Here is a 27,530-nt window from a genome sequence, read left to right on the forward strand (position 1 = left end):
CTCACGTCCCAACAGAACACACTAACAGGTTTGCCAAGACCATCTAACGAGCATTACCGTAAAATTTCGTTGAATGGGTAACTGTGGCCTACATACGATTTGAATGGTTCCATCTTGTTGAGAAAACACGACGGAAGAAACCACGTGCAATCTATTGCGTTGAATACACACAAGTCCAGCAAATTAATTATAGCGTTGCGTTGCCGAGCTTATAGTAAAATCTCACTTTCTACCAGCCAAAGTGGTAAAAAATGAAACAAGAAAGAAAAACAGATGAGAAAAGGAAAACAACCGTAAACAACTCGGTACTGTATGTGAAAAGCGGGTCCTAAAAGCAAATTGAGAACAGTATCAGAAACGGAAAAAACATGCAAAAACAAGATAATGGTTTAGATAGTTTCCACTGTTCTGCTTCATGTTTGAGTGCCTCTGCAAGATTATAAATAGTAAAACCAGCGTCATAGACATCCAACACACAATTGGCTATACACACAATCTGAATGGTGCAAGGCTCCCTTTGATTGGAAATTAGCGGAGTTTTGTTCAATTTTGTTGCAGTGAAAACTTTTCGCTTTGCTTTCTCCATTTCTCTTCGTAATTCGATTAACATCGAACGAACGGAAACTAATATCAACCAGAACTAATGAGAATAGTAAATTCATATAAAATGATAAATATTAATAGTTGCACAATCATAAACGACTGCAGACGAATAGTTGAAGAAAGCCCCGACACAAGGGGGCACGGTTCATGCATTCGGCCTATGGAGTAAGCGTACACAGTTTTGTGATGTGATAATAGTAATCGTGTATGCTTTCGTGCACACAGCGCACAGGTTATTTTGTATTCGGCTGTAGTTTAACGGGAGTAGGTGTTGATTTACTGACAGCTTGCTTATTATATAAATTCGTTTTTTCGGTTTGTAAAATGACAGACAGATTTTGGTTACCTGCTGCACTTTCTATATAATATTGATACATTTACATAAGGATATGTTAAGTTTGCACTGATCTGCTGACTTCGGGATAAAGTTTTATGAGACTTCAAATTAGTTCTCGTTGTTTTGACCGTAGTAAGAATATTTCTTGAGTCTGTAACATGGCGGGGAAATGCGGCGGTACATATATTATGAGTTTTTTAACATTTATGAGTTTTTTAACATTTATATTTTGTCAAAACTTCAAAAAATGTTTTCATCAAAAACGCCGATACACGTGTCTCATAATTTATCATATAGTAGCTGAAAATAATTTTTGAGCTAATTTCAAAATGAAAACTTGAGACGAACTTTGAATTTACTCGCGCCGTGCCATTCCTTCGAAATGCGTTTTCTCGAAATCGCCCGTTCACACAATAAAAATTAAACTACTGAACCAATTGACACGAATCTCTTTTTATTTTATTAGATGTTAAAAAGAGAAGTGCGTGAACACACCATTTCGATTTTTTAATTAAAAAAAACCTCTTTTTCTTTTCCTCAAAACTACATCTACAGATATTCTATAAGGAACTTTTCTGTCGTTTTCAGTTTTGTTTTACAGTAAAATAAAGAAAATGGATCATTTTATTCAACCGTTTCATACAGTGCCCCCTTAACAGCATTCTAACTGTCTCAAACATTCACTCCGTCTTTTTATCTGTTATGCATTTGGAACTGTTAGGAAAAAATATTTTTAGTGTAGTATAAACGTTTTATACTACACTACACACTAATATTTATCGTTTTTAGCACCAATTATTATATGCTCAATCGCCATGTCAAGAATGTATTTTTGCCTAACTCATATAGAAAGGTTGTGCAATCACTGTGAAAACCGAGATATCGATGTTTTTGTGTAAGCGACTTTTCCCCCTATTCCAGCAGTAGAAGTTTTGAGCACTGATAACGCGATGCTTGGGAGTAACGTGAAACACGACTTTTATACTGTTACATGCAATTGTTTCTAAGTATCAAAAAGACTGTGTACAGCATCCTTTTTCATGATACTTTGCCTCGGATCGATTTCAGCACGGTTCATTTGGATCCGACTTCTGGTTCCAGATCAACAGGATGATATGTGACACGGAATTGAAATAATGTAACTAATTTTTCTCGTAGATGGCTGAACCGATCTAAAATTCAAATGAAATCTAAGCACCATCTAAGATTCAAATGAAAAGTCTCAAATCCTATGAAACATCTTGCTTTTTAGTCAGATTCGACTTCCGGCTAAGGAGATACAGGGTGATTAGTATAAAAATGTCCATTTCATATAAATTAATCACCTCAAAACTTTGAACATTAATCATATCTTTAAACGTATCGTAACAAAACTGTGGAACGTTTTAAAACATTTATTCTAGGTTTTGTCACACTTTCCAATTGAAAAAAATAGTTAAAAAACCTTCAACGATCGCTTTTTTCATTTTAAATAAACTGACTTTTTGATTTATGAACCACTTTCGTCTGAAGTTTTACAATTCATCATGTTTCTGTATATTTACTAATCGATTCGTCTCAAAACACGATCACTATTTCACATAATTACACCACTATTCAATGTTGGATGACTTTATAGTTAGTAATGTTTACTTTCCACTTGTTAATTCAACGATTAAAGACTTCTGAAATTACCTGATAAGCAATGAAAGCAATGAAAAATATGAGATGAAAATTTGCACTTAATTCACTTGATTGCGCTTTGTTTTCATCTCATTTCGTATCGCAAGGTTGCCAAGTTTTCTCATAATGTTAAATAAAAAACAATATTTTTTCTTCTTTAAATTATCATCAACAAGTATTTTTTGGTATCCGTGACATTAATTTAGTTATATCATTTATATTTATATATAAATGAATCTGTTTCGGATTCTATTATTACCAAATAGTTTCGTGTTAAATACTAATCAAATAACCATTGTGGCAAATCTAGTAGCACTGGCTTCTTTCCGCTATACGTCACCATAACACTGTTAAATGTGTGTGTTCCATCGGCTGTGCACAGAGATGCCAGATATTTTCATAGAAAATATGTATCTGCTCTATCTGTTTTCACTAATAAAATTAATCAAATTCCAATTCAAATCAAATTCAAATTGGTTTTAAATTTTAATATAAATGTTTATCAGTGTTCAACATCAAACATTTGCACAAAAGATTTCCATTTTAACATATGATTTGTCTGATTAATAAACTTTTGAAGAAGTACTGCAATCAAATACTAATAGATACTCAGAGAGAAAAGTGAGATTTTTGACCTGGGGTTTGCCCGAAGTCAGCCTTGACATAAGTTTCATCGTCCATCAGAAGACACCCGTCGAACTTGATCAGCACCTGGTCATATAGTTTCCGTGCACGAATTTTGACCACACTTTTCTGTTTTATAGTCCGATTTGGCTGTTTGCTTGCTCGATACGACTTGATTCCTTCCTGAAGTCGAATTCTCCTCACGGAACTATGGGCAGCACCGAATTTTCTTAATCGTCTTAAAAATCTTACCACGCAGTTTCCGGTCGACAGTTCCACTCCGACGATTGGCTTGAAGCTTCCGAATCGTCGTCAATGGTATTTCTGGGCAATTTCAGCTGTTTAGCTAGCCTAGATGCAGACCACAATGGATTTTCCAAATAACTGTGCACAATTTTTTCCCTTCTTTCGGCTTCCATGTTGATTGTTTACAAAGTAGAGTACAGATTTGCGGAATGTCAAAAATCCTACGTGAAGCTGACAAAATTCCCGACACGTGGGCGCCAAGAACTTTCAAATCCGTCCACCAGGAGCGCCACAATATGAGCAAAAGTTTGTTCCAATTCTAAATGAAGCAAGCTTTAATTGAGTGATATGAAAATTTCGTTTGGTTGATGACAGTTACAATATTTTTAGTTATAAAGATGTATTGATTATCACATTGAATTCACGTCTCTTTATTTTGCACACACATACAGACACACACACACATTTACTCAGTTCGTTTTCCAAAGCTTGACCGAACTCTAAACCTATTTTGTCTTTCTCATATAGAAAGGTTATGCAATCACTGTGAAACTCGACTTTTGAACCAAGGCCCCAACCCAACTCAGTTCATACCCAAAATGTCTGTGTATGCGTTTGTGTGTGCCTTTTCACCAGTGGCGTCTCGTCGTTATGTGCACCTCGTGCACTGTACAACCAGTCAAATTGAAGGCATATTTATTATTCGATGAAATTAGGTCGGATGGTACCGATGATACCGAACTTGGATACACACCTTCTAGAGAGGCTTCTGTGGCTTATGCTTATGGCAGTTGAAAACAAATCCATGTCTTAGTTGCAACTCGACATGCTAAGCACCAAATTCTTCTATTGTATTGATGATACAAAATAAGTTTAATTAAAAAAATCCCATCCTAAAGTATATTGTTATTTCGTTGTATTGAAGAACACAAGCCCCATTCATTCGCCAATCTTTAGTCTTTACTTACAACGAACTATTACATCTGATATCATACCACATGCTTAGTGAACAACCCGTAATTTTTGTCACGAGACGCCACTGATTTTCACAAACTTAGATTCAAATGAATGGTCTTTTAGAAATTTCCTGAATTTCATCTTGATCCAACTTCCGGTTCCAGAATTACAGTGTAAAAATTCCAATTTCAAATTAGTTGCTCACTTTTCTCAGAGATGGTGTAACCGATTTTTACAAACTTAATTCCAAATGAAGGATCTTATAGTTCTATACACAATTTCTGAAGTTCAACTAGTTACGACTTCCGGTTCCGTAATTACCGGATAAGCAGTGATGCAAAACACAGAAAAATAGGTTTGCTGGGGTTCCAATCCAGTTCCAATCGATAGGTCTCGTTAGTTGACTGCCAGATGTATCAAATCTTTCCTATTCATTCGATCAAAATGATTCATAATTGTTTAACTGGTCGTACTCTCCAGGTTAGCTATCAGAATTGTAAATCTGAATTGCAAATCAATTTTTTTCCTCGTAAACCTAAAGCTTCTTTTCTTAAACCAAACAATAATCACGTTATCAAATTGAATGGCTTGGAATTGACTTGATCTGATCAAGTAAATTATTTGAATCTCACTTTCAAGGATGATATTAAAGGAATCCAGGTGAAGTGTAATACAAGTATATAAAATGTTTATATCGTCTTATAAACAGAAATTCTAAGCTCTGTCTTAAGAACAAAGTTTTAGTTTATTAACAAATTTTCTGACCAGCCATGCTCTATGCAGTACCAATTCGGTCAAGCTGTTATTCCATCACGAAGAAAATGCTGCAATGGATTCAGAATAAAATTTTAAAAGTGATGTTAAGCGTCTTACCTGGTTTAGTACAAATGAGTTACACAGGCTCGCCAAGTTCGTCAAGAATCGATGCGATCTGCAATTGAATAGATTCGCTCTTTGTATTAGTTAGTAATTTAGTATATAAGGTCCTTTTCCCTCATAACACATTACAAGTAGGTTTACAATTTTCCCTACAAAAAATCACAGAATTGCGGAAGCAAATGATGTCCTAACGGTAATAATCAAATCATGTATATAATAGGGCTGAAAAGTACCCACTTGTGACTGAACACCCAACTATAAATCTTAATAAATTAAATTTTATTTATATGGTAATAAATAATATTATAGATAACAGATATACAGGATGGAACAAATTTTTTCAAAATCCTGTATAAATTTCTGATTTACTATACGTTAGAAATACTACAGTCACCTACCCGACTGTTCGCCGCGAGCTTTCAAAACTACTTTCCAGAACGATAGAAAAATTCTCGAGCCTGTTTTAGTATTATTCCAACTACATCAATTTGAACACTTTTTACGCGATTTCCCTGAGAGTAGAAGACAACTTTATTTCGATGTCGTTTGAATAACACGTGAATTCAATCGAAAGAAAACAAAATAAACTAGTAATTTTAACCAACCGCAAAACAAAAATTATGTGTAAAGTTTATGTAGCGCCCAAAAAGAAGTGTCGTGATGTGAATGCTGCACCCAAAATAGTGTCGATCGTGGTGACATCTGCAAGTGTTCGCCACGCTGATTGAGCAAATTTTACACACAGTTTGAGTCGGTATATCTGTTTTCTATGATAATGCCTTCAAAAATAATAGCCCACTGATTGCAATCAGTTTTGTGTTCTGAGCGTTCAAGTTTCTCAAAGCAACTATTAGAAATACATTTGCTTTTCGAATGCGAAGGTCAAAGTTTTTTAAAATTTTAAGTTCGGTTGAGATATTCTAATCTTGAGACTAATGCTTACTTCAAATAAGCTCTTTGATGTTGTTGCTCATCAAAAGCAGAATGAACCTTTCAATTGTTCAGAATGTTAGCATCAAGTATTATTCTGTGGAAGTCTTGTCACTTAATCCTACCGCCAGTCATCCGGATGCGTCTACAGAACTAGGTCAGTCCATTACGGATGTAGCCCTGAAATCTGCACTTCATGATTGAAGTGACTGATAATGACGGTAGCCGTGAGGCAGCCATCAATCTGTGTTATGTTATGGGAAACGTTTTCCAACTTTGTGCGAACGTTGAAGGCTCGCATCTTCACAAACAACAGAACGTGCGAGATGTAAATCGCAAACAAATGCCTGTGCTTCTGCCCTGCAGCAAGTGCTCACTTGAAGCTCCCGGGAAGAGAGAGATAAACAGGTCTTTGACGAACATCGTACGTGAAACTAATGTGGCGTAATTTTGTATCGTTTTAAACGCTACGATAAAAAAAAACGACAAAGCTTCATTATGTTCTGCTGTTTGTCTTTTAAATTGCCATTCGCAGTACTGATTGTAAAAACTTGTACCATTATTTGTAGGCTGGAAGTTATTCAGGTAAATCTGCATGGTTTTATTACGGATCTTATATAGTAACATTTCGATTCATTACTTTTTTTTCGTTCGTCTGAAAAAAAAATCCTACATCCCGAAGTGTACGAAGAACGCAAACTTCATGATTTATGAATATTTAAGCATAGCATTCCGTGACTATAACTGAAACCAGGCAAGAGATTTGAATATCTAATTTAGAGCGAAAGTAACGGTGTTAATAATAATGATCACGAAAATTCAATCTCACAGGTGAAACTATTTTGCATACTATAGTTGTCTGCTTGTTTGGATATGTTTAGACATCACAATACGTAGTCGTGTTTGCTATGTGACGAATGGCGATGACAAATATACGAAATAACTGACTTACCATGAATAACATTTACTTGCTATTTCGGTTGCTCCAGTTCCATATCATAACGAAAATTATTCAAAAGTTCAATTGGCGAATTGGTCGGTTTTAAGTCAGGCCGCACCAGAACTAAATTGGGTCACTCGAAAATCCCCCTTCACCCTCTTGGCCGGTAACTTTTGTCAAGTCTTATAAACATGAAGTATATCGGCTGAAATTAGCGACTCCTCTTTGAATCAACACCGACCAATTAGATCATAAATCCACGATTCAACAACACAAACATTTAACACCAGCATTTCGTGCTCTTATCACTTCCAGTTGAGACGAAGCCGTGGCTCCACGGTCGTCTTTGCCGACAACGACGACGGAGCCGATCGGCGGAACCGAAGCGGGACTAGCAGCTGTGTACGTTAGAATTCACGTAGACTCAGACGAAGGATGGAGGTGAGCAACCACACTACTTCGACACTCAGTCGAAGCAATAGCCGGACGAGTTCCAACTCGGAACTAGAAAAAGAACTGATTGATCTAGAAATCAGCGGTACCCACAACAAATCCAGCACACTCAAAAAACGGATCTCAAGCAGTAGGACGCCAGCCAAGAAGGCTAAGCGAATACGATTTTTTCGGAATGGCGACAGGTTCTATTCCGGAAGTACCATACCGGTGTCGGGGGAGAGATATAGGTAAACGTTTGAGATTGATGATTGAATTCGTCGTCTAAAACATTTGTTCAAATATTTACTACCTGATTCACAGGTCGTTCGATAGTTTAACGGAGGACCTGACAAGACTGTTAGAAGATAGTGTAACTCTCACGGGGGCCATCCGAACAATTTACACATTGGATGGGAAAAAGGTGGAAAAGCTCGAAGACCTTGAAGATGGCAAAAGCTACGTATGTTCCTGTAATAATGAAGGTTTCAAAAAGATAGATTACAACACAAATAATACAGCAAATAAGAATGCTAATAGACTGTCTAGGTAGGTTTGCACTAATGGTAATTGACTTTACTTTTTCAAGCACCCAATGAAAACTTATTTCAGACTAATACGTCCATTATCGCCTATCAAAAACGGATCCAATGGTACTATACCTCTCAAAGAGATCAGCTCGATTGTCCATCCTAGGATTGTTACCCTAATTCGTAACGGTGTGAAACCCCGCAAGGTAAACAAGCAATTATCTGTGTTATAAAAAAAACTAAATAAACAACTTCATCACATTTCACCGCATCTCTTTTTGCCGCAGATTCTCCGATTGCTACTGAATAAGCGTAACAGTCCAACTTACGAGCACGTACTAACGGCAATCACGCAATGCGTCAAACTGGACACCGGCTGTGTGCGGAAGGTGTTCACCGTTTCGGGAACACCGGTGCTCAAACTGGTGGATTTCTTCGGCGAAGAAGATGTGTTTTTTGCCTATGGCAACGAACGGGTCGGAAACGATGATTTCGAGCTGGAACCGGACGAACGGAAGATCATCCAGGCCAACAAGAAAACACTTCGAAGCAACACCACCCGGACCGGACCGAAACCTAAAATGCCCATCAAGAGCCACAACGATACGTTTGTGTGCGTGGATGAAACCGTGCTGAATGGTGTTATTTCGCCGGATTCGTTACCCCTGGAGTTGCAGAGCAAGTACACACTCGGATCAATCATCGGTAAGTGGCATTTTAGTGAAGGGTGGGGCCAAGTGGAGTAAATCCAGAAAATATATTTAAACAGTACTAATGGGGGTGATAACAAGCGTGATAGAAGGTGGATACAAATTTACTGTTACTAAAAATTGTTATATCTGTTTCGGTACACTATTCTATACGTATTTTGAATCTGAGAAGAGTAATTTTATCGACAAAGTAAAAATGTCAAAACTGATTTCTCTGCGTGGAATTATTACACAATTCAACATCCTTAAGCTTATCAGAGATTATACGAAGGTCCGCATATTGTCGATCAAATTTTGTTGTTATTTGACTATGGAATAGCATGTCCTGCCATACTTTTCAATTAAAATAATTTAAACACTAATTCGGACTAATTTTCGACTCAAACTTATTTAGATTGCTCACGGATAGTTCACGAAAGTGTGAACTTGAACTTGAGAATCGAACATTTCTGAAAAAAAAGTGCAGATAGAAAAATCGAGTTGTCGGTTGCGTCATTTATACGATTATATCTTCGGAATCAGAATTGTCAGTCGTTTGATATTTGAACTAGTTTAATATAATAGTAGCTTTCAAAAGAGCCCTAGAAATTTAAAATCGGTTCAACCATTTCCGAGAAATTGAGGAACACTTACATACACATGCACACACACAGACATTATTCGATCTCGTCGAGCTGAGTCGAATGGTATATGACACTAGAGGTGCACACCGGTGCTCTGATCAAAAGTCAAATATATTCTATATCTTTGCAATAGAGAAAGACGATTGCGATTCCTTAAAAATCGTACATAGAGCGTTTATTTAAAAGTAGCCACTTCCAGGGAAATTAGAACAAAAAAAATGAATTATTTGTTGAAATTACGACTCGTATAGTTATTCTTTACGTTTCGTCCTCGACTCATCAAATTGAACTGCTTAGTGAAAACTTAAACAATTCAATTTGAACCGCTTAGCAAACGTTAAGTAAAGATATCATATTAACAAGATATCCAGCTATCACATTTCCCGAACAAATCCTGTTTTGTGAGCATGGCGCCCTCAGGTGAGTCCGCATCGAATCTCGCGCATAGAAGTAGGGAAGAGAAATGTCAAATATGTGCGCGCCAAAATAGCAGGACTGCGTACTCATACAATTTACATAAACGTTGAATGTGATGCCGATGGCGTTGCTGAACTGAAGATGTATTTTGCTCCGAGCTGACAGGGTCTGCATTAAGTTAACGCAATTGGCGGAAATCATATAGCATGACAAAGTTCCTATTTTCATTTTCATAACAATAGAAATTCTCTAAAATATTCTTAAATATTTCTAAAGAAGAAAAATAGACTGCTTCAGGTGAAATAATCTACGGAGGAATGCATCTCTTCCGTTGGAAGGATGCCAGTAGATAAGCGGTACTATTAGAAGACAAAATGATTTGGATGTAGGAGTTGTTATCGAACTAATAAAAAAATTGAAGCAATGGAACAAAAAAATATGTTTATGCGTGTAATTAAAAGTTTTGTAATGCAAGAAGAAGATAGTTTGGTTCCAGGCCGGAATAATAATACCGGGCCAAGGTTCATTTTTGGTGTAGGCAAATTTTATTGTGAATCATCTGTAATCTTTACCTAGCTCCCGCAAAGGGTCACATATCATAGAAATGATCCTTTATAGTTTATTTCACTTTCTACACTCAAAAAAAATAAGACTGAGAAAAAAAAGTTTCCCAAAGTTCTGAAGCTCTCACGGACGATTCTTCTCCGATCTCATCATTGTCCACACTTACCGCAGTGCCAACATTGATTCTGACCACTACCTTGTCACGGTTTATATGCCCTCAAAACTATCGACGGTGCACAAAACACTTCGCCAGGAACGTCGGGACTCAATCTCGAGCAGCTACGTAGCGTTCGTACTGCAGAGGAATACGCGCAACATCTGGAGCTAGTGCTACCAAGAGCAGCTTGGCGCGGCGACTCTTGAAGACGGCTGGACGAATATAAGGTCCGCCGTGAGTAGCACTGCTGCAGCCGTACTAGGTACGAGGAAATGATTGATTTGACGGCGAATGTCAGCAGTTGGTCGAAGAGAAGAATGCAGAAAGGGGCAAAGGTGCTGCAACTCCGCACGAGAGCGATCGAGAATCGATACAGACAGAATACGGTTTTCCGGAGGAAAAAGCGCCACCAAGAAGACCAAGATCGCGATGGAACAGCTGTACCGAAGCACAAGATACAGAGCCGAAGACAGATTCCCAGCACCTGATCTGTCGAAGATGAGTGAGGAGATCGGCAAGCTGAGGAACAACAAAGCCGCGGGCAATGACCAGTTACCAGGCGAGCTGCTCAAACATGGAGGAAAGGCTCTGGCTAGAGCGCTGCACTGGATGATTTCTAAGATTTGGGAGGAGGTGATTCTACCGCAGGAATGGATGGAAGGAATGGTATGCCCCGACTACAAAAAGGGTGATAAACTAGATTGTTGCAATTACCGCACAACCCCATTGCTGAACGCCGTCTACAAGGCACTCTCCCAAATCCTTTGCCGTCGTCTATCACCTAAGGAATTCGTAGGGCCGTACCAAGTGGGAATCACTGGAGCCCGCACCACTACGGATTACATATTCGCGATAAGACAAGTACTCCAGAAGTGTCGTGAATACAACGTACCCACACCTATTCATAATGCACGAATACGGTTTTTCGTATAAACTGACGCCATTGGTCCAAGCAACGTGGGATAGTACGATGTGCTAGTTTTCGAGTATCTGGGACGCTCTCGAGTCCTTTCGAATCTCGGAGAGGGCTAGGGGAAGGTGTGATTCGAAGAGCGAGGATCGACACGAGTGGCACGATATTCCGAAAGTCCGTACAACTTTTTGGCTTCGCTGACGATATTGATATTGTGACACGTAACCTTGAGAAGATGATGGAAACATACATCGAATTGAAAGCTGAATCTAGGCGTATCGGACTGGCCATAAATGCATCAAAAACAAAATACATGAGAGGAAGAGACTCTAAAGAAGAAACACTACGCCTCCCACCACGAATATTGATAGACGGTGACGATATCGAGGTAGTTGACAAGTTCGTGTATTTGGGCCGATAACGGCACCAGCAGAGAAATTCAGAGACGTATTTTGGACGGAAATCATGCGTACTTTGGACTCAGAAAAACCCTTTGATCGAGAAAAGTACGCCACCGCACGAAATTGACCATCTACAAAACGCTCATCAGACCGGTTGTTCTCTATGGCCACGAGACCTGGTCTATGTTGGCAGAGGACCAACGCGCCCTTAATGTTTTCGAAAGAAAGGTACTAAGGACCATCTATGGCGGAGTGCAGATGGCAGACGGAACGTGAAGACGGCGTATGAATCACGACTTGTAACACGCCTATGTCTTTATCCGGCCTCGAACGAGATGATGCATAAAAACTTTCTAACCAATTTTCTGAAGAATAACTATAGACGTGCACGGCTTGGGATTGTCCTGATAAAACAGTAGCAGTTGGCAGCGGCGTAGCTTTAGGAGGGAGGTGGGACAACGATTGTATCGGCGTGAACATTTCAAATGACAGATTCTATTTTTTTACTTTCTATTCTGTTAATAACTCATCAATTTGGGCATTTATTTCTTCACTATTTGTTTAGAATGACACCCAAAATTTTCATTTGCTGTCGCGGCTGGATAAGTAACTATTGTCATCTCGGGTAACGGTACCCCTCAGCTCCATTAGATATCCCATGTACGAAAACCATTAGTTCGAGTGAAATCTGTTGTCTCTGTTGTTTCGCGAATTTTCGCGTCCCTAACAACTGTATTGAACAATTTCCAAACTATTTTTTCTGCGGTATTGTTTCATAGAGCCGAAGCAAAGATATTGTATTCTTCACAATTCATTCATTGAAATTCTAGTAATCGATAACATGGTGATTCTACAAATGAGATGACTATTGGTACAATAGCCCTACTTCTCAATCGCTACAAAGAAAATCGTTAGTAAAAAAGTGGTTCACAACAAGGGTTGGGTAACGAAACCATGAATAGGCTAGGTAGACTTACTCACGTTGCTACTCCGGGAGATTTTTTTTCTCATAAATACGTTCATTTCATAGGCAATATACATAAGCTTTTCTTCGCCGTGGCATCCACAATACATAGTACTTTAAACCTAATACATTTCGAATATCATATTAGTATGTTGGTATTCGTTAGTTAATCTAAACACTGTTTTTATCAAGCGAGTTGCTATTTTAAATTACATTAAATAAATCACATTTATTTTGTACATGATCTTATAACTATTTCAGGTTTGTTTGTATCAGTTCATCACTTTTATTCAATATCATATAGTTGGCTATTGGTTGAACTCATGGAAGAGAAAATAGTCTAACATAAAATAAAATTTAAATTGGAACTCCAATGGATTTAATGAAATGATAAAGAAGTTTCATGTATGTAAGGTCACGACAAGCAAGAATGTCGCGAACTGGGACATTGGATAGTCTACCTTGAGTACGCAAGGAATTTATTAGTTGAGATCTGACATCACGATACTCCACGCATGTCCAAACGACATAATCAATATCGTGATAACCTTCGCCACAAGCACAACGATTAGTTTCGGAAAGTCCAATTCGAAGGAGATGCGCATCTAACGTGTAGTGATTGGACATGAGTCTGGACATCACAAGAATGAAGTCCCTACTCACATCCAGTCGCCTGAACGATGCCTTTGTCGATATTTTAGGAATAATTGAGTGCATCCACCGACCCAGATCATCTTTATCCCAAGAAGCTTGCCAGCTGGCAAGTGTTCTTTGGCGAGACGAGCTATAGAATTCGTTGAAAGCAATCGATCTCTCATAAATTTCACCCTCAATAGCACCACGTTTGGCTAAAATATCGGCTTTTTCATTGCCTGGAATGGAGCAATGAGCCGAGACCCAAACTATTGTGATTTGATCATTATTGTTCAATATGTCACTGTTTTATTTTGCCCAAGAAAAACGGTTCATTTTTGCCAGCAGCGTTTGAACGAATGGCTTCAATTGCACTCAGACTATCTGTGAAGAGAAAATAATGGTTTGGAGATAATGTGACGATTACACTCAAACTATAATGAACTGCTGCTGACTCTGCTATATAAACAGATGCAGGTTCTTGAAGCCTAAATGAAGCCGAAACATTATTGTTGAATATACCAAACCCAGTAGACTCTTCGATTCGTGATCCGTCCGTGAAAAAACATTTTCTCAGAGTCAATATGCCTGAACTTATTGAAAATATTTTTGGGATTTCCATCGAGCGTAGGTGTTCCGGGATTCCACACTGCATGGATGTGTCGAAAAGTTGAGTCAGGGGCATTTAGGAGGGTGTCCCGGATAGGAATATATCTTGAAGGGTTGATTTCCTGTGACATATGGTTAAAATATATTGTCATGAATCTTGTTTGAGATTGAAGCTCAACTAGCCTTTCGAAGTTATGAATAACTAGGGGATTCAGTACCTCACATCTTATTAGCAGTCGCGACGAAAGCTCCCAAAAACGATCCTTCAATGGAAGAACTCCCGGATGTCGAGTGCATGCAGCCTAAAGCAATTCGCAAACAACGATACTGAATTCGCTCCAGTTTGATAATATGAGAGTTTGCAGCGGAACGAAAGCAAACGCTTCCATATTCCATCACTGAAAGTATCGTTGTCTGATACAATTTTATTAGATCTTCCGGATGAGCACCCCACCAAGATCCTGTTATTGTTCGAAGAAAATTTACTCTTTGTTGGCATTTTGTTATCAGATACCTAATGTGCCTCCCCACGTGCATTTGGAATCAAACCACACCCCGAGGTATTTGAAAGTCAAAACTTGTTGGATCATTCTTCCCATCATATGAAGCTGAAGCTGCGCGGGATCATGCTTTCTTGAAAAGACGACCAGCTCTGTTTTCTCTGCAGGGAATTCGATACCCAGATGAAGAGCCCAAGCGGACAAGTTATCTAAGGTATCTTGCAATGGTTTTTGCAGATCAATAGCTTTGGGTCCAGTAACTGAAACCACGCCATCATCTGCCAATTGTCTTAGTGTACATGGGGTTACGAGACAGCTGTCAATGTCGTTTACATAGAAATTATACAGGAGCGGACTGAGGCATGAGCCTTGCGGGAGACCCATGTAGCTAATTCTGAATGATGCTAAGTCGCCAAATGAAAAGTGCATGTGTTTTTCTGACAAAAGGTTGTGCAAATAATTATTTATAACCGCTGGGAGTCCATGTTGGTGGAGCTTGTCTGAAAGAACATCAATGGAAACTGAATCAAACGCTCCTTTAATGTCTAAAAAAAAAGAGGCCATTTGTTGTTTTTGAACGAAGGCAATTTGGATGTCAGACGAAAGTAATGCAAGGAAATCATTCGTTCCTTTATTTCTTCGGAAGCCAAACTGAGTATCTGACAACAAACCGTCTGAGTATCTGACAACAAAAGACGTCGAAGAATAATTTTTTCGAACAATTTTCTGATGCAGGACAACATTGCAATGGGTCTATTTGAGTTGTGATTGGAAGCTGGTTTCCCCGGCTTTTGAATGGCGATAACTTTCACTTGCCTCCAGTCAGGTGGAACAATATTTTGCTCAAGAAACTTGTTGAACAATTCCAACAAACGTCTTTTTGCAAGGTCGGGCAGATTCTTCACCAAGTTGAATTTAATTCTGTCCAACCCAGGAGCGTTATTGTTACAAGACATGAAAATTCCATCATTGAAAAGGGGCTATCAATGGAACCATCATTTGGAGAAGACTCCCTGATAATGCTATGCGTAGGAACAGAATCTGGACAAAGTTTTCTCGCAAAATCAAATATCCATCGATTCGAGTATTCCTCACTCTCATTTCCTACTTTACGATTCCTCATTCATCTGGCCGTATTCCAAAGAGTGCTCATTGAGGTTTCTCTTGACAAACCTTCGACAAAATGTCTCCAATAGCTACATTTCTTGGCCCGAAGTATGCTCTTATACTTGGTTTCTAAAGTCAAGAATTTTTCAAAATTCTGAGGAGTTCTCCCCCTCGTTTTGAAAACGTCTTGAAAGCATTTTGTTTCGCGTGTTTAGCAACATCCGGGAGATGTTGATAGTATAACTAATTCACCATTCCCTTTGTTCGTTTGCAGGCGATGGCAACTTTGCGGTAGTGATAAAACTGAAAGACAAATCATCAAATGTCGACTATGCACTCAAAATTATTGATAAATCAAAATGTTCCGGAAAGGTAAGATAATCAATGCTTGATCTCAAAATCTGTATTACTACTCTAGCGTGAACACAATTTACCACGCAGGGCCACTACCTGGCAGCAGAAATCCGTGTAATGAAAAAGTTGAACCATCCATGTATCATCCAGCTGATACAGGATATTGAAACGATGAACAACATGTATCTGGTGTTGGAGCTGGTACGGGGTGGAGATCTATTTGACGCAATCACGAGGGTGACTCGGTTCTCCGAGAATCAATCGAAAATAATGATGAAGCATCTGGCATCGGCGATGTCGTACATGCACGCTCTCAGCATCGTACATCGAGATATAAAACCAGAAAATCTGTTGGTGAGTTAACTTTAGAAAAATAATTGTATTATTGATAGAAATCATAATCATATATTTTTCATGTCATCCCACAGGTCGAACTGGACAGGGACGGTAACGTAATGCTACTGAAATTAGGTGATTTTGGGCTAGCCTGTGAAGTTACCGAACCATTACTATCCGTATGCGGGACGCCTACCTACGTGGCACCGGAAATCCTCATGGAAACCGGTTATGGCGTTAAGGTATGTTTTCATCGTGTGAAGCTTTCTAGTTCTTAGTGATAATTGATTGAATTCTTCACCTTTTAGATTGATGTGTGGGCCGCCGGCATAATTCTGTACATTCTTCTTTGTGGTTTTCCGCCCTTTGTTTCACCTGACAATCAGCAGGAGCAGCTGTTCGACGCTATTCTGAATGGGTTCTTTGATTTTCCGGCACCATACTGGGATAATATCGGTGACAGTGTACGAGATCTGATTATTAACATGCTGCAGTCCGATCCGGAACTTAGGTTTTCCAGTGAGGACATTCTCGACCATCCCTGGCTGACGAGTGATGTCGTCGGAGATACACAAGATCCCAACGGGTACCGAATCATCTCTAATTTGGTGTATTAGAAAACCGCACTTTCTGCCTGCCTGTGTGTGTCAATTATGCCAACAAGTAAAATTGCATCTGGGAAGGCTAATGCACGTATCTTTAGTTTGTTAGGATTATTTTTATCACGTGTAAATTATTCATTTTTCACACCAACACAATCTAAATTTTATGTTATTTAGTTAGGTATCAAAATTTCTGTGATGATTTAGCAGCGTTAATTACACAGAAAACTGAATGCTTCTTCCACTTTCAAACACTTACCTTTTTTGTTATTGTCGCTACACCTGTTAGGGTTGGTGGGAACGTCTGCATGAACGGTCAAGCAATCAAAATGTAACCTACATGTATATAGCATGGTCAAATAGTCGTTCGTTTACCTTAATCCGTTTTTCCCATTTACATCTTCTATTCCGTATCAAAACAGAATGAGCAAACCAACGTGTGGAGACAGTATGAATGGATAATTTAGAGAATACACGCTAATCAAGAAAAATCGCCAAAAAGTGAATAAATATTTTTGAACGGCTTGTTCAGAGTTCGGCAATGTGCATGGCAAAATAACACGTGGGACTCGTGGCTCCAAATCCATTGGTTTCTACAGTCCCGCAAAGCTATATCGAATCCTGTAAATAGCAGCATTTTTAAGGTATTTATGAGCAAAAACTACTGTTACTAGTAAGAATCAAGATAATCGTAACAATTGTACCGTTCGGACAGAACAAAATATCATCACGAGAAAATTGTATACATATTTGTTCGTTGTACTATTATTGCTGTTAGCAATTGCAGATTTTTATTCATTTGAATATAATTTAAGCAAGCTTATTTACTAGTTTTAGTTAATGTTAGCTCAATTTTTTTCAATCTTCATATAGAGAAGAAGAGCGGAGTCGCAGTCAGTCCAAGTCAATCATTATATAAAATAGCTTAAGAATATAAGGACAAAGGTAACCACAAGGAGTTAAGCTTAGCAGATTTGTTTCCTTTCACTGTACTGTTTCTAATTTATTACCTTCTCCCAGATAACGTGAGTAGCATTGATGATGGTTTTTCGTTTGTAAGGGTCGTTTCTGACGTTTCTGGCACGCGTTGACAGTGTTTAGTTTTTGTTTAAGTTTGTTTTGTAAAATCACAACCCGAAAAGAAAACAATCAGTTAACCTAATTGATATACATACACATATTAGCCTAGACGTAACAAAATTTAAGAAACATTACAATTTGGACAATTTTTGCTACTTAAAAATACACAGTATTCACTTCAGCTGTCCAGCTTAAATATGCATTATTATTTTATTTTGTTCGAAAACTCCGCATATTCTTTATTGGGTAAAAAAGGTTCAATCACAGTCGCCAAATTACCAAATAATATGCTTAACGACCAAAACTTTTTAACACATCCTTAATCGAGACGGGTATATTTCAACTAATCTAGATTCCCGGTCGATATATCGTGAACAGTATAGCTTTTTTAAATTTCAAGAATACTGGTTGTAGGTTTGCCTTAGCAGATTGCAACCAATTGTAAATATTGTTGAAATAGTACGGCAATGTTCAGCAAAGCGTTTATTGAACCACTATTGTGCATGATGAGATCACTCTAGTTTATACCATGTATTTCCACATTGGATTATTCATGGTGAAAGACAACATTTTATGACAAATTTTAAACTACGGTATTTACAAAAAAGCATGTGAACTATTAAAAGTTCAACAATTTTCGTGCATTTGACAATTTCGGAATTTTTTCAGTGAAATTGGTGTTCGTCGAATGGTTGCTACGGACGTAAACAAGCATGATGATACAAAATCAGCGAAAAAACAAGTCAAATAACAAATTATATCAATTCACGGCTGTACCAGAACGGATGGTTTAAAGTTGAATTGGCGTTGTTCTTATGCATGTACGATGCTTGAAAGTGTGATTGATTCGAACGTAAACGGTAATAGGAATTTGACATACTTTCGAACGTGTCGCATACGGCCGTAAACAAGAATGAGGGTGTTTATGTTTGTATCAGTAGTACTACTCTAACAACCCTATTCTGTATATCGATCGAGTCGAAATACTTCGAACGAATGTGAAAATTTGCATTCTGTGATCGATCGAGTGATGATATTGTTAGGGAAACTCGAGCTCGATCGATATACAGAATGCCCAATTTCTCATTCGATTGAAATACTCCGATTTGATCGAAATACTAAATAGAGAAGTAAAATTAATTATTTACCTTTCTTGTTGTGTTTCAATGTTGGGTGTACTCCCTAATTTATGGAAAGCTTCCTCGATGTTTCTGGTGAAATGTGAAGGGCATAAATTACTATCGCGGTATTACATCTTTCAGTGACATTCTAATTGTTTTCGAAAAAGTTATCTTCAACCATTGCAAGCATTACATCGTCGATACTCAACAAGGTTTCATCAATCGATTTAAAACAATCAATCTATTGTCGTTCATGTCTTGCGTGACTGATACAATGTTTAATGGTTTACAGTTACCAAACTGGATAGACATGAATTCGGTTCGAACATTATTCGTTTAGCAGTCAAAATCGACGACCACGTGTTCCTCGCATCATCCGGAATTCTGCAGGAAAGCCATCCCGGACCCTCATTGTTTTTACTGTACTTCAACTATGTTAATTTTTTCTTAGGATGGTACTTGTCCACGTTTGCTGATGTTGCCAAGAACTAATACGACATCCGCAACTCAAAAGATGCAGCCTATCTTCACTTTATGGAAAGATTCGTTCTAGGTAAAACGACTAGCGTTAAACATCTTGGTATTTTTCTCGATGAACAACCGACATTCAAGCAACACATCAGCTACATTGTAGGTAAAGTTTCTTGTAGCCTAAGATTCGTAATGAAGATGACTAAACACTTTACAGATGTACACTGCTTGAAATTATTTTACTGTTCGCTTGTTCGTTCAGTTCTCGAATATAACTCGGTAGTTTGAAACCCCAATTACCTGATCTTAGAGTAGAGTCGTTATACAGTAAATTTGTTTGCTCTGTTCTTCGCCGAATGCCGTGGAACGATACTCGTCAACTATCGAGTTATGAAAGTCGCGGGATACTAATTGGTCTAGACACACTACAAGTACGACGGGGATTTAAGCAGGATTTCATCTGAATTTTATCTAAACTTTCGATGCATGGATATTAAACAGCTCAGGTTTGGTAACAAACCATATTGATGACATCAGTGGTAGGATACCGTTAAACTATTTTGTATTTCAAAGGATTTTTAGAACGTTTCGAGTCATTTTTTTGGCTCGTTTGCCCTTAAGCTTAACGTGGTCGTGAATCAATAATAAAAATTATTTAGTTTTTAGTGCTGGATCTCGTTGTTAACCCCGATTTTGCAATCCGACGGATTTGTGATACGAACGAATCTACACTTTCGTTCGAGTTCGAATTTTGCATTCTTTATTCCGTTCGACTTATATCATTCGATCGAATCTCGTTCGGGGACACTTGAAATTTCGAACATTAACCATCAAAGCTGTCAACACTATTTACACGTTCTATATTATTCATATTATTCATTTCTTAGTAAACGAAACCGTCACACTTGTATAAAAAAAATAGAACGAATCTAAACCGAACATAAGTAATACGTACGCAAGTCGATCGAGTAATGTTCGAAAATTGAACAACTCGAACGGAATGAAAATGGCACATTCGATCGGAATATTTCGAATCGATCGACGTACAGACTAGGGGTGGTTATATTCTTCCTTGGAGAAGATGCGCTCCCATTGCGCTATCCAGCGAATGAATGGGAGCAGTGGTTCGCTATTCACGCTTTCGTCCATTGCTTCGGTGTCGCTGTTGTTGGCGGGAACATCGTTATTACTTTTATTTGTCCAGGCGTTGAGTGCATTGGTAGCTGCAGGTGTACCTTGTTCTATATGGGATACAGATGATGGATTGGTTGAGGAGAATGTTTCATTGTTGTTGATGGCTGCCACAGAAGTACTAGGATTATTTGGGACCGCTGTACAAAAAGTTTCATTTTCCTTTGATGTAGATATCTTCTTGTCCAGTTTATCATAAGGCTTGCTGTACTGAACAACGTTTTGGAAATACTGACATGTAGCCATTTGATTGTCGTAGACAACAGGTGATTTACTCGGAATCCTTGTGTCCTGACCGAAAGTCACATAGGAAGATATAGACTTCTTAAAGCGCATGTGTAACAATCATACGCCATTCAAAATACCGAGGAAAAAGTTCCACACTTCCACACGATAGACACTAGCACCTGAGAGAAGCTCATGCACACGCACTTCTATCGCATTATCCTGGTAAACTGGTATCTTATACTTGATGTTTTCATGCTCTACAAAGTGCACATTGTTATTATTTTTAGCGAATTGAATTGCTTCCTTTCTATAGAACTGAATGTATACAACACTATTTGTCTTGTTGCATTCATGCAAATACACTCGTTTAACTATAAGACGGATGTATCAAAGCTTCCCAGTCAAATTTCCGGAATTTCTGATGAGTAACTAAAAATGTGTGTGGCCTGCTGTTATCCTGATTGAACACGACACCTCTTCAATTTCAATTTTTGGCCAATCGCCAGCTTCAAACGGTCCAATTGCGGACAGCAGAGATCCGAATTTAGCGAAGAGCAAATTTTAACAAACCATCTAGGGATGGGCATAGCGTGATGGGTAATTCGATGCGTTTCACGCAGCTCACCTGGGTTTGATTCCCAATCCCGCTCATAGTGTCGGAAAGTTTTTCTGGTCTGAAGAGTTGAATGACCTTAAGGTTAAAACCTCTTTAATCGAAACAAAAACAAACTATCTGTTTTCTGTCCACCAAATGCACAGTAGAGTTGCTTTGACCACAATCTAAGTTTCTGAACGGAATTGACGAAACTAAAATTGCAAGTAATCAACTGTTATAACATCAGTACCATGAATATCAATTATAATTTTGGTCGGTTGACTTGCGTTTTGTCAAATTTATCAAAGAAAAATTTCAAAAGCGACAAATAAGACAGCAACAAAAATCTCAAATCAGTGCTCCAGTGGGAACATACACTGAAAATAAACACCACTTAGTATTCAAATGCAAAAACATATAATGGTTTTCCATAATACTTTACACGTAACAGTTACTTTTATATCACATGTGTCATATATGAAATCCATATATTATTTATCTGAATTTCATTTAACTTCCATGTATTTTTCCAATGGTAATCAAATGCTCATCTATTGATCTATTATCAGTATGGCTGGTATTTATTAAATGAAAATGATTTTACTTTTCCTTTATACCTTATGATAAAAAAAGAACCGGAATTTTCATTTTAAAAATTCCCGCGCTTGTCCAATCGGTAAACTTTTATTCTCTCAACGTTGGCAACACTTTTATACACATTCTGTCAAATTTTGATGCATATCGTACGATTAGTTTTAGTTTGGCGTCTATACAAAGAAGTTGAAAAATTTTCGTGTGGCGATTTTTATAATGGATGAAAATTTAGAACAACGTGCGTGCATCAAATTTTGTGTTGCAAATAGATTTAAGTGTTCCGAAACGTTGAAAATGTTAGAAAAGGCCTTTGGTGAATCGTGTCTAGGAAAAACACGCCTGGCCGCCCAACAACATCTGTTACTAAAGAATTCATTGAATCGGTGAAGCAAATCGTGTTGCAAAATCGTTCTGTGCCGATTAGAGAGATTGCTGTGCTGTTGGGCATCTCTTATGGATCAGCCGAACACATTTTAACTGATGTTTTGGGTTTGAAACGCGTCGCTTCTCGGCTGGTGCCAAAAAAGCTGCATTTCATTCAAAAACAGCGTCGTGTTGATGTGGCCAAAGAGATAATTTCCAACGCAGATAGTGACCCCACATTCATCGAATGCATCATAACTGGTGATGAGGTGTGGATCTATGAATATGACATCGAAACCGCACAACAATCGACCGAATGGCGCTTCGAAGGCGAGCCGTTGTTCTAAATTTTCATCCATTATAAAAATCGCCACACGAAAATTTTTCAACTTTTTTGTGTAGACGCCAAACAAAAACTAATCGTACGATATGCGTCAAAATTTGACAGAATGTGTATAAAAGTGTTGAGAGAATAAAAGTTTACCGATTGGACAAGCGCGGGAATTTTAAAATGAAAATTCCGGTTCTTTTTTTATCATAAGGTACATATGTGACATATATTTAAAATGAGAATTTTTCTTACTTTTATAATAACAAATATGTAAGCTAAATTGATACTGTAGCGTCCATATAAAAGTAGCATTCCGTTGCCTGTATGAAACGAAAAAGTCGCTGTTGAAACTATATCGCATTCGGAAAAATGTTGAATATAATTATTTTTAGAATGTTTTTTTTTTTGATAATTTGTATGAACTTACGTTCAAAAGCTCAAGCTCAACAATTTTCAATCCTAAATATGCGAGCACTCTTCTAATCGTTACTTATCGCCATTTTGTTTCGAATTATTTTTACAGCTTAGACTCACGTAATTTATATTTGCTTTACACATGAACTCTACTTACGTGCTTCACACATAAGGCGTAAGTGCTGTACACTTAAAAGTTATCGAGATTTCAATTAAAAATTATAAATTAATATATAAATGTTGCATGATGCATATGAATAGAATGTGGTGGGCTGCTTTCAATAAGTATGTGATTTTTCACGTATAATCAATGGTAGATTTTGGGTCAGTGTGGGTGAACTGAACTGGCGCTATCGTTGTGTGGAATGTTTTCCACAGGGACATAACTGACAATTGAACTGCGTGATGGCTGTACACAAATTCAAATTAAAATTCAATTCATGTGTGGTGTTTTACATGCAGATTAGTTTACCGACTTCTGCGTACGGTGAGAGTTACGAGTTCGAGTTCTGTCTCAGCGTTATATTTTTCGCAAATTTTCATTTCTGCTATTCGTTCATTGCTCTTTTTCCATTTTCCCATTGGGAGCTGTTAAAAGTTAAACTAAGTTCAAGGAGATTTCATGCCTTAACAAACAAAATAAATCGAAGTGTTTTATTCTAGTTGCATCTCTTTACCTTGTTTTTTCTTTGGTTGGTATCACCTTACTTGAGATGACGTCTAGGCTATAATATTTGTTGAATTTCCTTATAGTTCAATAGACTTCACTTTTACTGAATTATCAATGATAATCGCTGTGCCGCTACACCCAAACGCTATAGCTCGGATGAAAATGAAACGGCTTCTTCACACGATAAGAGTCACCGAAAATGACGAAAAGAAATTGCTTATAACACAAATAACTATCTTCATCTTCAACCATTGCCGATTGACTTTCCTCATGATTAAAAATAAAATGTCATTTTAATCATTATTTCCTTTTTTCGAAACTTTATTTCATTCAGTTCTTCAAGTGTCAAAAAACGTTTAACTGATTTATTCAAAACTGGTTTATTCAGGATTTGTAAAACTGATAAATTTGAAGTAACTCAATGCAAACAGAGCTGCTATCTGAGCACTGTTGCAATATCTGTTCAAGATCTAAATATGTTCTCATCGGCATAATATACTTTTAATACTTTTTACTGCGATCGTTCACATTCAAAATAAGTTCAGTAAGCAATTCAATAGCGGTCTATCGCGATGCCATAATTTTTATTTCAACCCAAATTTGTTCTCAACTTTGAGAGAAAAAAAATACAACCCCTTTTGACTGTACTGTCTAACTGCACTAAAATCTGCTACTGTCCAGCATTCCTATACACATCTAATTATGATAATCTTTCACAAAGGACCCTTAAGAGTGCTGTTCTGAACAAAAATCAAACCCCCTTACCACCATCACCTGCATTAAGTTCGATCACATGTGCCTAATGTTTGTGCAACATTGGAAATCAACAAAAGAAGTGTGATGGCTTTTTTGCAGCACAGTAAGTTTAGAAAACATTTTGATATGGAAATTATTCAAAAGAAAGGTAATGCTTATTATTAGCCCATTGGCATTGGTTAGAGCTGAACTTTGAATACAATAAGCAATAAAGAGGAACAAATTCGCAAAACAAAGCGAAACGGACTGCAGGCCAAATTGTCAATTGAAACGGTTATGAAGAAAACAAAAAAAAATGCGCAACGCTTGTTAATTTTGAGGTCTGATCGATAACATTGAAAAAGTAAAATATATTCGGAAACTATTTAATCAGAATGGTGAAAAATTTACAATCGGTCTATCATTAAAATAACTTCCAGCTGAATACTTCAATGTTTCACAAAATGGAATATAACTTACAGTTCGAACATCTCAATTGATTCATTAACCAGATTGCGACAGGAGATTGACAATAAACCGAAAATAAATCCAGTTAAGTGCATATGAATCCGTCACATTCAAAACAGTTCATTGAATTCTTTTTCAGTGGTAAGAAATTATTAGCAAAGCTTTTTAAAAATAATTTACTTTAAAATGAACTTATTCTAAGCTTTTCCTGTTTCATATCAACTCTACTTAGCAATGGATAATGAATTCTGCTTAGCAAAGCATTAAGGCTCATTTATAGAAATTATAAGCAAACCATGATAGGAGGCTAGCTTTAGGCAATAATCATCACCGTTCGAAATATTCAAAGTTCAACGAAATCTACAGAAGATATGGGACATCTGTACGAAGCAAAATATTTATGTAATAAAAACTCATGTTAATCAGACATATATAATATTGAATAAACGAAAGCATGTATCATACATAGTTTGGACAGAAATATACTATACAAATATAAATGCAAATATGGTGTAGAAATTTGTTATCCGATTATTCAACATTTAAAAAGAAATACTTGTAATTTTTTACTTGGTTTTTGTTAACTGTCTTTTTTCAGTTCACTTTTTTGTTTAGATTCTAAAGGGTTTTAATCGTATTCTGATCGAGGATTGAAAATCAAGCTAAGCAACTAGGTCTCTTATATACAATAACAAGAGCCACACAAACTCTGTCGATGAACGACTATAGTTGTGAATGCTGCATGTGAAGTTGAGACATACTGTAGAACTTCTCCGGGCATACATACTGTACAAATGCGAAGCTTTTTTATAGTGCACTACTTACTCGAAGGAGTATTATCACATTCCAGAATCGAAACAGAACAGCTGTTCCTCAATTTGAAGATGGGCTTCCGTCCTGCTCCTGAGGAGAATGCATTTGCGAAAATTTTAATTTTTGTATAACCATTTTTTGCGCTCTATTTTTCGTTGGGTACAGGTAAGCCTTTCATTGGTCATTTATCTCGATCTCTTTTGTAGGCTGAATCGAGCATGTTACATGGCATATAAAAGAAATCAAGAAACACTTTCCTTATGCGAATGCGAAAAAACATCTATACTTTTTTACGTTTGAAACAATCCTCATAAGCTGCGAAACTATCAAACTTTATGCTGCTGCTTTCATAGTACTACCAGAATTCTTTTATTTACCAGAATTTATTTAATTCCTCTATGTCTACGCGTCTTTGGCAAATGACAGCCATTGGAGCCATTCAATGTCATTCGCTTATTTCAACAATGTTGGCTTGGGAAACATAACTGAAATGACTTAAGTTGCCATAATAATATTCCAATTTTCATTCGGATCAAACCCCTGGTTCCGAAGGTAGGGTGCTTAGTGTAAAAAAGTCAATTTTAAGAATTTTTTTTTCATAAGCTACCTCTTTATATTAGCTAGTAAATTTCTCGCAGACCATGAGGGTATGTAACCAAATAAATCATTTACTGAATGTAACCCTTGTAGCCAGCATAAGGTTTATTTGAAAAAAATTTCGTATCATCGCATAATTTTTTCAAATAATTGTGAAAGATCACAAAAACACTCATTTGTCAGAGTTATTTTTGATAACCAGGCGCGTATACAGGGGAGTGTTTTAGGGGTTCAAACCCCCTCCGAAACTCAAAAAAGTATGATATTATGTAAACTCTTTTTTTCAAATAAGTAAAAAATAAAATGAATAATTTTCAACAAACGACTCCACAATAAAAAAATTTCAAATAATTATATAAAAAGTTCCATTTGTATGGAAATTGATCAACATGTTCTGAAACACCCCCCGAAATTTTTTTCTGGGTACGCGCCTGTTGATAACACTCGGAAAATCCTTCGATTTCTCCAGCAATTTCACCCTGCAGATAGATGAAAGTTTTTCAAAGTTCTGTATGTTTTTGGTTTTGGCAAATTTTTCAAATTTTTCATCAAAAATTTCCTAAAACCAACCGCGCGCATGGTACTTGGACAATGGAATGAAATTGTTTCGGAAAACTCTCCACTCATGCATATTACATATGAAAATTTGGTTTGTAAAATTTCTATGGTTTTAAAAAACCTCAGAATCCAATTTCAGCATGCAAATAAGGAAATCAAATATGTTTTACAAACAGGTGAGAACGCTAAAAACTTGCTCAGCACACTCAGAAAAATATTGTAGTAACCAAAACCTGTTCCTCATGGTCATTTCAATTATGCACTCAAATAA

General features: G+C 37.3%; 1 protein-coding gene across 3 annotated transcripts in view; it reads left to right on the forward strand.

Annotated features, from left to right (window-relative positions):
* The window catches only part of LOC131430673 (serine/threonine-protein kinase GL21140), an 86,490-nt gene extending 60,693 nt beyond the window's left edge, over positions 1-25,797 (forward strand). For 2 of the 3 annotated variants that reach the window (XM_058595820.1, XM_058595821.1), the window contains exons 2-10: positions 7,494-7,861; positions 7,935-8,159; positions 8,223-8,346; positions 8,428-8,845; positions 16,013-16,110; positions 16,180-16,446; positions 16,521-16,670; positions 16,737-17,014; positions 17,453-25,797. In XM_058595820.1, coding sequence (XP_058451803.1) covers positions 7,614-7,861; positions 7,935-8,159; positions 8,223-8,346; positions 8,428-8,845; positions 16,013-16,110; positions 16,180-16,446; positions 16,521-16,670; positions 16,737-17,014; positions 17,453-17,492 — 1,848 coding nt within the window. In that variant the 5' untranslated portion in view covers positions 7,494-7,613 and the 3' untranslated portion in view covers positions 17,493-25,797. Of the gene's footprint in view, positions 1-7,493; positions 7,862-7,934; positions 8,160-8,222; positions 8,347-8,427; positions 8,846-16,012; positions 16,111-16,179; positions 16,447-16,520; positions 16,671-16,736 lie in introns of all 3 variants that reach the window. The other variant, XM_058595822.1, reaches the window with a different exon arrangement.
* Positions 25,798-27,530: the final 1,733 nt, after the last annotated feature.

This window comes from Malaya genurostris, chromosome 2, assembly GCF_030247185.1.
Source record: "Malaya genurostris strain Urasoe2022 chromosome 2, Malgen_1.1, whole genome shotgun sequence".
NCBI lineage: Eukaryota > Metazoa > Arthropoda > Insecta > Diptera > Culicidae > Malaya > Malaya genurostris.